The sequence below is a fragment of the Rhagoletis zephyria genome, unplaced genomic scaffold (assembly GCF_001687245.7).
Source record: "Rhagoletis zephyria isolate East Lansing unplaced genomic scaffold, Rhagoletis_zephyria_1.1 Rzeph_scaffold_04134, whole genome shotgun sequence".
Classification (NCBI taxonomy): Eukaryota; Metazoa; Arthropoda; class Insecta; order Diptera; family Tephritidae; genus Rhagoletis; species Rhagoletis zephyria.
This window is the reverse complement of record NW_016161217.1, coordinates 35,157-47,410: the sequence shown is the minus strand read 5'-3', so window position 1 is coordinate 47,410 and position 12,254 is coordinate 35,157. Positions and strand designations below refer to the sequence as shown.

At 35.3% G+C, this 12,254-nt stretch overlaps 1 protein-coding gene across 1 annotated transcript; it reads right to left on the bottom strand.

Annotated features, from left to right (window-relative positions):
* Positions 1-2,625: 2,625 nt before the first annotated feature.
* LOC108370299 (protamine-like) lies at positions 2,626-3,680 on the bottom strand. Its single transcript, XM_017625608.1, has 3 exons — positions 3,366-3,680; positions 2,900-3,313; positions 2,626-2,814 (listed from the first exon to the last, which is right to left on the bottom strand). The coding sequence occupies exons 1-3, from the start codon at positions 3,531-3,533 to the stop codon at positions 2,737-2,739; spliced, it is 660 nt and encodes a 219-aa protein (XP_017481097.1). The 5' UTR covers positions 3,534-3,680; the 3' UTR covers positions 2,626-2,736.
* Between the last annotated feature and the right edge of the window lie 8,574 nt (positions 3,681-12,254).

Here is a 12,254-nt window from a genome sequence, read left to right as displayed (position 1 = left end):
ATGTTTTAAGGCTCACAGATCTCGAGTTATATGTTACATTAAAACTTTTTCAGTTGACAACTTTCATTTTCAGTTTGTTTAGCAAAATTAATGATTTATCTTATTCAAGGGAACATACGTACTTAAAATGAATTTATGATCAAAATCACAGTTTTCAAATATGTCTTTTTCGCGTTAAACATGGCCTCTCCGACCACTGTGCGCCCGCAAAAAATTTTAAAAATCACAAAGAATTTTGAACCACTTCAAACTTGCACATTACTATACCAAAATAAAATGGGCTACCCATACCCGATGTTTTCCTAAATAATTGTATTATAACGTTTGAAATTTTGATGGGCTTTTCTAAATTTTGTACAAAATCCGAAGCTTTTATTTTCGTATATAAATTTTGTTGCAGTGTTAACTGTGTTTAAAAAAAATCAATTTTTTGTATTAGATTACACAATTAGCTAATTTTTAATTTTTTTTTTTTTTTTTGAAGTGGTGGTAAGATTTGCGTGGCCACAACTGTACATGCAGAATATCAGATAGTTGTTACTACGATTTCCGGTTTAGCGCTAACCACCTGCCAACTTATTTCCGTGGATATACTAAATAACTACAACGTGCAAAAGTTAATATGGGCATATATGTACATATGTACATATCTGGGGTATTTCAACCCGACAATTTGGCTTTTGCATCATAATTCTTTATGGTATAGTATCCCACTGATTTTTTATTTTTTTTTTGTGTCTTTGCCTAGCCGTTTTCCGGATATCGACTTAAAAAAAGCATTGTTTTTGTTGAAATTTTTCATTTCCAAAACGTAAGCGACATATACTTTAAAAATTTTCTTTTTGATGCAGAAATGCCCCTAGATGCAGGTCTGCATGTAAAAAAAATGTTGACAAAAATGTTGCTTACGTTTTTTTTTGCGTTAGGGCTCCATATAAAATCGAAAAATTTTTAAAGCCGTATTTCTATATAGTTTTCAAATTTATTGCTTGTGTAAATCGGTAACAAACAAATTTTTGAGAAATGCCTAGAAAATTTTGGGCAATGAAGCCACCAGAAAAATAAAATTAAGAAGTATTTTACCACATTAAATATTTGTTGTAAATACACTTTTTTTAATGTTTTAAAAGCTTTTATTTATTCGAATTAATTTGATTAAAAGCTTAAATCGAAGAATTGCGACCAATAATGGTAGATATTTTCTTAAAATATTCGTTTCACTTTAATTTAAAATATTTGACAAAATTTTGTATCTTTAGCTGATGAGATCAAACGAATAACAAACGTGTTCAGATACATGTAAATGATCACTGAAATTGAACGGCATGAAATGACTTATGCCATTATCAAAATAAACTCCTAATATGTATGTAAAAATATCTCCCACGCAAGTTTACATTTGCCTACTTGACCTTGTTTGCCAGCATCGCTGAGATTAAATTGGTAGTATTTGTTTAGATGGTGAATTCGATACTCCTCCATTCGCATAAACTTATGTATGTACATACATACAAACATACATATGTCACAGGCGTTACTAAAGCATACCTGCAGCTTAACTGTTACTTACAATTAACGGCTTTCAGTGCAAATGTCAAAAGTTGTAGACTTGATTTTACGATGTACGTACCTACATACACATATATGTAGGTATATTCTCGGATTTGGACGCACGGATTTGCTTGGAAAATCACTAAGCAGCTTAAATACCTTTTTATTATTCCTATATCTACATATGTACAGTAGGCACCAACGCATGTTTCACATTAAGCGAAATTGCATGCTATTAGGCAATGGCATCTGTTACTCTCACAATTTCGATTAATGGCAGCATCACTTTCATGGCTGCCAGTCGGTCTTCGTTTTCTACAAGCGCGCGTGAGGTGAAGCAATAAACTATGTTTGCTAGGGTGTTGAAAGATACATATGTGCGTATGTACCCTGCGAACAAAAGCTCCCGAAATCCTAACGAAATCTTTGAGAGTATCTCATTTCTGTAACGAGTTTTTACGAATTTTCAAAAAAAAATATATGAAGTGGTTGACACGAACTCGTATAGAAATTTCTACACGAAAAATGAAGAAAATCCTGAAAAAATTATGCAAGAAATTCTTCACATAGCAGCATTATTTTCATTGTTACCGATTTTCTTCCGAAATTTCGTAAAAAAAATCGAAGTGTGCACAGTTTATATCATTTTAGAAAATTCGGCAAAAAATCGGATGAGATCTTAACGAATTTCTTAAGATTTCTCTACAATAATACTCTGAAGAAACGGCTTTCAGCGTACCTATGTATGTGGAAGTATTGAAATACCTTTGAGACTCAAAGTTTGAGTTAATATTAAATTGGAGCTAAAATTTTTAGTTTCTTTATTTTATTAATAAAATGAAATATTAGAATAAGTTAATTCAAAAAAAATCTTAAAACCAGCTTTCTAAACATGAACTAAGTTCGCTTCGCAAATTACAATAGCCGCCAAAAGCTTTTAAAGTTTTCGATTTTCTTAAAAAAAAAAATCATAATCGGAGGCACCGATTTCCGAATAGAAAAAAAAATGTCGCAGCAGCACAGTGTTTTCGCCAAGAAAATGGTATTTGTTTCCCAGCAGAGAATCGCAATGCATTTTATACGCACATTGGTTTTGCACATTTTTATTTAAAAAAAAAATAAACATCGTTTCACATAAAAAATTTGTTGGACATACATTATTTAAGAACTCAACTCGATCACTTTTCAACATCGCCTCTTTTTACGGAACGACCGACAAAGGGGACTCCTCTTTTTACGTTTACTCTTCGACATTTTACAGGCCTGTCAAAGAATTGAAAAATTATATTTTGAAATTACAAAGAAATTTAAACTTCATATTTGAGTCCACCGAGTGCCTCATACGCACCTGCCGCATGTAGCGTCGCTTGCACTCGGGCGCCATTGAGCACCATCTGCGCGCACCCTTCTTGACCGCCTCCTGCGGCGAGAGGCCACAGTGTTTACGTCGGTAGGCGCGTAGGAAATTCAAAAAGGCATTTGCCGTCACAGGGCCGGGCTTCATGCAGCGCTTACGTCTGCTACGGCAGCTTCGGCGCATGCGGCGAGGACGGGAGCGGCGACGACAGCTACGACTGCGACGTCTTGGACGTCGCTTCTTGCGACAGCCAGAGCGTCTACGCTTCTTTGGCCGACAGCCTCGGCGCCTTCTCCGCTTTGGTCGACACGAGCGTCTACGCTTCTTTGGCCGACAGCCACGGCGCCTTCTCCGCTTTGGTCGACATGAGCGGCGCATCTTGTTTCGCCGTGGTCTTTTACAGGCCTGTTTACAATGCATATTTAGTAATGATCAACTAAGAATGGTATTTACTTACCATTGCCCGATATTTAGCTTTCTGTTTACAGGACAGTCGATTCCATTGCTTAGCACCTTGACGCACTGTTTCCACCGCTGACAAGCCGCAGCATTTCATACGAAACTCGCGCAGATAATTTAGGTAACCATTACTGGTAATAGGTCCAGGTCGCATACAACGACTCATGGTTTGCAAAAATTTTCAAAAATAGATTTTAACACAACCAGATAAATTACTGAAAAATTTTGTAATGTGCCAATTAAAATTCTTTTTTACAAAAATGTAATACGAATGATTTGAATTTTTCAGATGTCGAGTATTTCAAAGACTGCGAAGATTTTTTGAACATTTGTTTTCGGAACGGTAGAGATTGCAAAGTCTATTTTTAATGCACGAGTGCGTAGATTCTACGATATGCACTAAATATGTATTCAAGTCCGCTATTGAGGTCGAAGGCTGGCGTGAGACCATAAGGAGTGCTGGCTCGTTGAATGTCTACAACGACAAGACCAAGACAGAGAAAGGCGGAGGGGCAGCAGTCGTATGCTCGGAGCTCGGTATCAACAAATCCTATAAGCTCTCTATTTGCTACCTACATACGGGTACTGACGTGCATCTGAACTGCTCTGTGGCACGCCGGTGTCGCGGGCAGCGAGGAGACCAACAGGCTTGCCAAAGAAGGCGCAGATAGAGGAAGTGCCGATTTACCTCAAAGCGATTAAGCAGGAGCTCCACCTGTCCGTCATCCGGAAGGCGCAGAAGATGTGATCCAAACGCAAGGCTGCAAGGTGTCTAGTATTAGGTTTCGAGGATTTCCTGCCCATAGCAGACTGCGGATTAGTCTCCTGATAGCAGGATTTCTGTCTAAGGTGATCCAGTTGGCAAAGAGGATTGCGATGTTCTTCCACATTTCTCCTGGTGCTCACTAAATAGCTGTCTAATGTGGCCGTAATTTTTCTGGCATCGCTATGAACCTTAATCGCCCTGCGAAGCCACGAAACGGCCAGCCAGCTTAGCGAACCAAATCCATGTGTGCAAGTACGAAGTGTAGGCTCGTAAATAGTGGTACCACACCGGGCCTCTCCGAGTGCCTGCCTATACTGATGTGGCGGGTCAGAAGGTCCATACCTAAGGATATTTCTCCTCTGTTCAGCATAAAAATATTTTCAAACTCCATTCTGGCAAAATATTTGGTTGATTTAAGCGGTGACGAACATTTAGCAAGTTTGGCCTTTTTCTATTCCTCAACAATGAATGTTTTGTCGGCTACCTTAGGCACCATCCTTACTTCTGAGAAGTATATTGAGCTTCCAGGTAGCGCGCGGCGTGCCTAACCTCATCTAAGGCAATAAACGAAAACGGAAGGAAAGTACCCTTCCAGGTGAAAAGTAAACTGCTTTGCCGCCACGTTAAGTGATATAGTATGTTTAATGTAATTAAGTAATTGTGAATTATTTATTTAAATAGTCTGTGCAGCCATATTTCCAGCGCAACTGCAACTGCTTTCGCAAATCCGACAAGGTATACCATTTTTATTTTAATTATTCCAAATGCATTTGACTGCGAAACTTTAATTTTTTTTGTTTGCACTCAATTAAGATTCAATTGTTTTTAAACATATACTTACATTAGGGCGGAGTAATTTGTCGGCGAAAAATTTTCGAAGAAATCGTGTAGGAAATTCAAATTTTACGAAAAATGAGTTTTGATCGCCAACCAATATTTTCACTCGATTCATTCTACGAAGGCACATGTACATATGTATATACACCCAAAAAAGAGTCGGCGAAAAATATTTCTCTCAACATATGATTTGGTAACGACAACTAAATAATATAACTATAATCAAATTATGTGTTGAGAGACTTTTTTCTGGGTTTCTCAACCATTCAACCGATTAAAGTCAGACACTGCAAATGAATGTGGGTAGAGACTATTTGAATGCTCTTATATCGACGAGTATAAACATTTACATAATGTGAATGCGTACAAATATATGTAGTTGCATCATATTTATTGTAGAAATATTTATAAAATATCTACCAGATCATGTGTCAGCACAATGTGTGCACGTAAGGATTCAATACTTTTGTATCATTTGTGTTGCTATATCCTTCTGCTGCTCTTTCAGGCTTTGCTGCTCCTTTGTGCATTGCCATTTTTATCAGCTCTGTATGTTCTTACATAAGTGTGTTAGCATGGTACGAAACAAATTTTATCTCATCGTAAATCGATATAGTATTTTTATACTTGGATAAATTTAGTATCTTCCTTGGTTTGCTTTGTTTCCGTTAGCAGACGCTGTAGGTTACTTGGGCTTTAAATAAATAAAAGGATTAAAGTTTAAAGAAGACAATAATGTTTTGCTAAATCAAGATACTATAGTGAGAGCAGAGTTTAGTTACGTCAATTAAATATAACTGGTAAATATAGTTGGTAAGTATGACTATCATCTGATATATACGCATGTATGTATATATGTAAGCATTTTCATCAAGTCAAATCTGTTTTGGTGTAACGAAATTTGGTTTTAGTGAGTTGAATTCATCAGCGTGAACTTAAAAGAATGTCCCATTCCCTCTTTTCACTATTTACTTGATCCTTAGCTCATTTTGGCGATTCATCAAGTAGATTTGTCATTACGAGTACAATTTTTGTCCCTCAGGAAATCTGGCCTTATTCATACGTAGACTGCGAAGTTTTATGCAAAATACGGAGCCTAGAAATATGTACCCCATAACTATAAGCAAAGTGTATAAATTTGTATAAATTTTTTTCTTCAGTTAAGCGGTACACATTTTTAAGCTCCGTTTTCTGCATTTTTTTTTGTCCAGGATATTTCGGGTTTCTTGCATATAAAAATAAATTGAGTGTATTTGGTATATGAAAGCATTAAAAAATTCTAAAAAATCAACCGTAATTTTTAGCCATTTGAAACTTATACTTTGTTCTACTAGAATTCAATGGGCTACAAAACTGCATACTCAGAATCTTTCTAGGAAATTTAATTAAAAAAGGTAGACATTTTTACGAAAGTTTGTCGAATTTTTTTAAATATTGCGCAAAGTTTAAAACTTCGATTTACACGGATTTTGTTATAGAATAAACTATTTTTTTATAAGAAAATAACCAAAATTAAATAGCAACAAAAAAAAACTAAAACTAGTCAAAATTTGGTGCGGCTATAATTATTTCGACCACTGTATGTACGTACATAAATACACTGGACTGTGCCCCAAAAAAGCTCCCCGTACACCCCTGAGTCTAAAGTATTTTTTAAGACAATTTCGAAAAAAGTTGTTTATTTATTTATTTTTTTTTGGTCGAATGGTCATACTTGTCTTCAGCATACACAGTCGGATCTTAAAGTATGAAGAGCGATGTTCATTGACCTCAAGCGCCCCGTTCTAGAACTTACCCGCAAGTTATCAGTTCCTACCACCCTAAATTCAGTAAATTACACGGTAATTCTGGCTAAGATAGTTGAAAGTCGTTTGTAAGATAACACTGTGCGACATTTTATGACAATTCAAACCAGCCCGAATTTTACTAATATTTTCTAAAAGTATACATATTCTGTAATAAAATATTCGATGTTTTTGCAAAAGTTAGTTCGAATTTTTATTTTATGGCCTACTAAATTTTTCATGTCTCGGCCTAAGTAGTTTTCAAAAAAGTGAAAGAAAAATTGCTAAAATAAATGTCTGAGCGAAATTAAAGGCTTACACATATATAGTAAAATTTTATGGGAAATATTTTTGTAGAACATTTTAACCCATTAGCTGCCGCCTGTAAAGGTCATTTTGATCCTTACTTCAAGAAACCCGGCAAAAAGCTAATTTAGAATTTCGTTAGAGGATTTATATGTTCTAGAAAATTATTCTTCGGAAAATTTTACTTTGTCTTCCCATTTTAATTTAATTAAATTTGTCTTACTAAAGAATTTTGTTTTTTGAAAGTCTGTGGCGAAATGACAATTTCCCGAATTTCCCTGTTACAGTTCACCACAAATCGTTAAAATTTTGGCAAGTACGTATTTAAAAAAAATATTGCCGAATATATGTAGCTGCCAGCAAAAAATGCAAAAATACTTTAGAACTTTTTTTTATTTGATTGCGGGTGGTACGGTCTAATTTTCGTTGGATTACAAAAGATGAGATGTTAAATGAAGGGTATTGGCCTCTAGAAAATCACTATTCTTTTAGTTTTTTGAATAGGGTTGCCAACTGCTAATAACATTACTATATTCGATCATAATTAGCATAGGTATCAATTCTGCTCCTCAACTGTCAAACGAAAAGGCCTAGCCTCTGCCTGTGCAATAATGTATTATTTTTCTGAGTAGGGTTGCCATCTTTTAAAAAGTTAAAAGATTTTCGCCGTTCGTTGGATTACAAAATTAGATACCAAATGAAAGGGCATGGCCTTCGCATGTAGGAATGATTAAATTTTTTTAGTAGGGTAGCCACTATTAAAAAATTAGAAGATCTTCACCGTTAGTTGGACTAAAATCTGAGGTATCAAGTGAAACGATATGGTCTCTGCTAGTGCAATAAGTTTTTATTTTTTGCTTGAGTGGGGTTGCCCCCTATTTAAAAATTATTTATGTATAATACGCGAGGGCATTTTTTGTTAGTGACATTAGATTTGGACAGGTCATTCAATTAAAAAAGGTGTCAAATGAAAAGGCTTGGCCTTCAGAAGAGGGTTGCAATCTTTGCGAAAAATTAAAAAAATGTGGGCTGTTCGTTAGATTTCAAGAAATTAGCAATTATATACTATTTTTATAGTAGGGTTGCAACCCGTTTAGTTGTCAAACACACCATATTTAATATCTACACATTCAGAGCGTGGCGAAGCCTCGCGCATACGAAGCCGGCTAGTACATATATAAAAAGTAGTAAAAAGTATATTATCGTACTTTTTCCCCATTTATTGGCTACAAACCTTTTTATTTATTTCTCGTAAACTATACTTAAGCTCTTCCCACGAGAGCCACACTCAGATGAAATCTCTTTGACAATATAGATACCTTTCCATAATCAGTTTTATAATAGAAAATTTTCNTGAAATCTCTTTGACAATATAGATACCTTTCCATAATCAGTTTTATAATATATTTATCTAATCCATACAAAAGAGGGAAGGACACAATGCAATGTGAATGAATGCGTTTACAACAACAAGTATGAGCACATAATAATAAAACGTCTTATGTATGAGATATACGGCATCCACGAAGCGCATTGCATAGGTATAATGACAATGAGCTGCTGAAACGTAGAAAGCAACGTAAAGAATTTCATAATTTCTTTTACCTGCTATTATCTCAGCTAAGGATGCATTTGACAATTTGCTGTTCAAGGAGAATGTCATTATATTTTTCCAGCGCAAGTTGGAAAAAAAAAACAAAGCTACATTCTGTACACCCAGAAAAAAGTCAGCTAAATATGTTTCTCTCAACACATGATTAAGTAACTATAACGAAGTAGTGTAACTATATTTTTAGCTGACTTTTTTCTAGGTGTATAATTACCTGCATTTAAAGAAAGTGTTTTTTTTTAATAGCGGGCACTCTATGGAGGCATGAAAAACCTTCTCATAACAAATTATCCACCTTTCGGAAGCGGCTTAAACCTGTAAGTCTGGTTAAAATCAAGACTCACACCATAAATTTAAGGCAGCGTGGCCAAGCACTTTGTAGAAAAAGCTAAATAAGTATAAGCCGGAAAATATACAAAATTTACTAAGCTCATAAAAAGGAACTAGTAAGTTAGATGCAAATTTATCGCGAAATGAATTATGTAGAACACAATTTATTCTGCCACGCCTGCATGTATACATACGTATTTCACTTATTTAAATATGTAAATCGATTTCGCTCTAACTTTCGAAATTCTATTTTTTTTTTTTTTGTTCGTTAGCTAAGGTAATATGTACAACTTGCTTCCTGAATATCCTTGATACGTAAGGCATAAATAGCAGTATGTAGATGGAAAAAGCAATCACCTAACCTTGTACCTGTGCGCTTGCACACAACGACGACGTCACCGAGATTTGACCTTGCTGCGAGAGTAAACAGAATCCCTTTACATTGGCTTGTTCTCCACTCACCTGCTGCTATGGCTATCATACTAAATAACGGCACAGTGCCAAATCTATTACAGTCAATTTGGCGCACTCAAAAGCTGCCAGCCAACACGCCGTGTCTGCCGACCAAATGAAGTGTGCCAGTAATCGAATCAGTTGTGAGTGTGTCAAAAATGCAAAGTAACAAAAATGAGCTGCGAATCGACTTTAATATCTGAAGAAATACGTATGTATGTATGCACGTGCGCATGAGCTTCTTAGTGTGTAACTTTTACGTGCTCTCTGTGTTTTTTGTCGCTTTAACTGACTGTGCTTCGTCGAAATTGGGCATTACTGCATTAATTTATCAAAGTAACGGCCAACAATTTCATATATTTGCACTGTTTGGGGTTCCTGTGGGACCGAAAGAAAAAGTTGATACCAAAAAAAAAATGCTTCAATAAACATTTGAATATTATCCATTAAAAAAAAGCTACTGAAGAGAACAGAGTTTGCCGACTGAAAAAATTTCTATAATTTAGTACCACTTCGACGAAAATTGTTTCTTGTTTTTATTTTAAAAACATATTTTGAGCTCTTTGACCGATCTTTAAGATTTTTTTTTTTATAAAACAAAGAGGGGTAATATTTTCGATATTGAGCAATCCAGTGGGTGAGAGCATAAATTTATGACTTTACTTTTACCCCATGCAGTTGTGGACGACCCTAATCGACACGCTCATGACCGAACGCATGATTTGAAGTTTACAATTCGTGCTTAAAACTACATAAAATTCCAAAGCGAAGGCTGTGCCAGCCAACGCAAAAGCGAGACGTGCAATCGGCTGGCAGGCAGCCACATCTGTCGGGGCGTATGAGTAACGCAGCCACATGGAGCAAACAATGCGGCTAAACTTCTATATATCGCACACCGTCTTCAAAAGGGTCATAACTCTAAATTACACATTTGTCAGAAAATGCGAAAAACTATTTCTAAGCAGATGATAATCATATGGGCAAGGGAGACTTTAGCTTCGGTTTTTTTTTTTTGAATTATAACAAAAATTTGCTCCAGCTTTTGCTGCAAGGTAAACAAAAGCTCTATGTTCATTTTTAGCGTGAAATTTTAAGTTGTGCCTCTTTTGAAAAAGGCGTGAGATATGTAGTGTTGAAAAGCACTGATAGCATACATATTTACAAACATATGTGCGCAAAAAGTTAATACGTAGTATGTGTATACATATGTACATATGTATGTATATATTATGCATATGTACTATTTATGTACAAATATCCTAAATATTAGTAAAGTGAAGTTATACATATGATTTCCATACGCATACCCGAAATTGTATAACACATATCTACATACACATATTTATGTACATACATACGATAACAAACTCATGCATATATGCAAACTTATGTGGTATGCCACAAAATGTTTACTTTGAAAACATTCCATAGTTTCATTGTGCTTGCGACCGATAAATATTAACAAACATACGAAATAATGTACGTTCTTTTAAATTTTGACAAATTTGGTAAATATTTCTGTTGTTTACTTTCAAGCTCATTAAAATTTTATAGTTATGCTTAGTAATGTAGATGTAGACAATGAGTAGCATTTAAGTAAATTAAGAAAATGTCTGTCTGCATTTTGCCGATATCGCAAATTTGATGCAATTAAACAGAACTCCTACAAACGAATCGAATGTATCAATATTCAGCGTTATCATGAGTTTCATTTTCCCCGAACCGGTTCTTTTGGTTTTCACAATTTTAGTATGGGCGGATGACAAATTATCGGGTGATTTTTTTTTCAGGCGAAACTCAGGATAAGGAAGATTGTCATATCGAAAAAATGCTGACTTATTCCCTTTGGTAATTAATCGATTCATTTGGAACTTTTTATTTCATCCCAGAAAGTTATAAAAGTTCACAGTTTACAGGCTTCTCTAAGTTCAGTACTTATGCAAATAAAAAGGTTCTCAACCTGGGAATACTACGAGTAGAATTTCTTTGAAATGATATCAGTTACCTTACTATCAGCTTTTATGCTTGGCATTTCACAAATCTAGCATATATAACACATTATTATATATAATATATATAATTACGAATCAAAAATCGGATTTTAAAGATTAAAAATTACTATTTATCACGAAAAAAACTTAAAACGTAACGTACATGGCGTTTGAGTTACTCAGACGAGATGGGAATGTTACTCATACGCCATGTATGTATGTACGTTGCTGAGAGACGGAAACCTGGAAACGGCTTAGTTTCATTAAATCACTAGGCATGGACACATGATGAGCTCTGAGGGCACAAAGAGACCCGAGGTAGCAGTGCTCTGCCTCTAACAAATCTATCTTGGAATATTAATATTAATTAGCCTTCACAGCTGCCAAAAAGTACAGACTTTTTGAAACACAATTTCTCTTTTCTAACTCTTCCTACCTTAACGCCTTCCTCCCTCTCTTTCAATAAAATTTACCTTAAATTTATTTCACTGAGCCAAAAGCACAATGGCTTTTTCAACCAAGTTATGGTTTGATTTTTTCATGGTCAATAAGCCGATTGTAAGAAATGTGATTCGAGTTGAACATTTGAGAATAAACTCGTATGTATGGCTGTGGCTGAACGAGCAGAGAGGCTTGCTTTTATTTGTTGGATTCCAGCTGTTTTTGGTTTTTCTTAATTACGAAAAGGCTTCTGTGAAGTGCAGAACCACATCAAACGACGAAGAAAATTGGAGTTAAGTTGGCCATTTGAAGACATATTTTTAAAGCGGCTGTAGCTGAGTGTGCAGAGATGCTGGCTGTTATTTGCTAA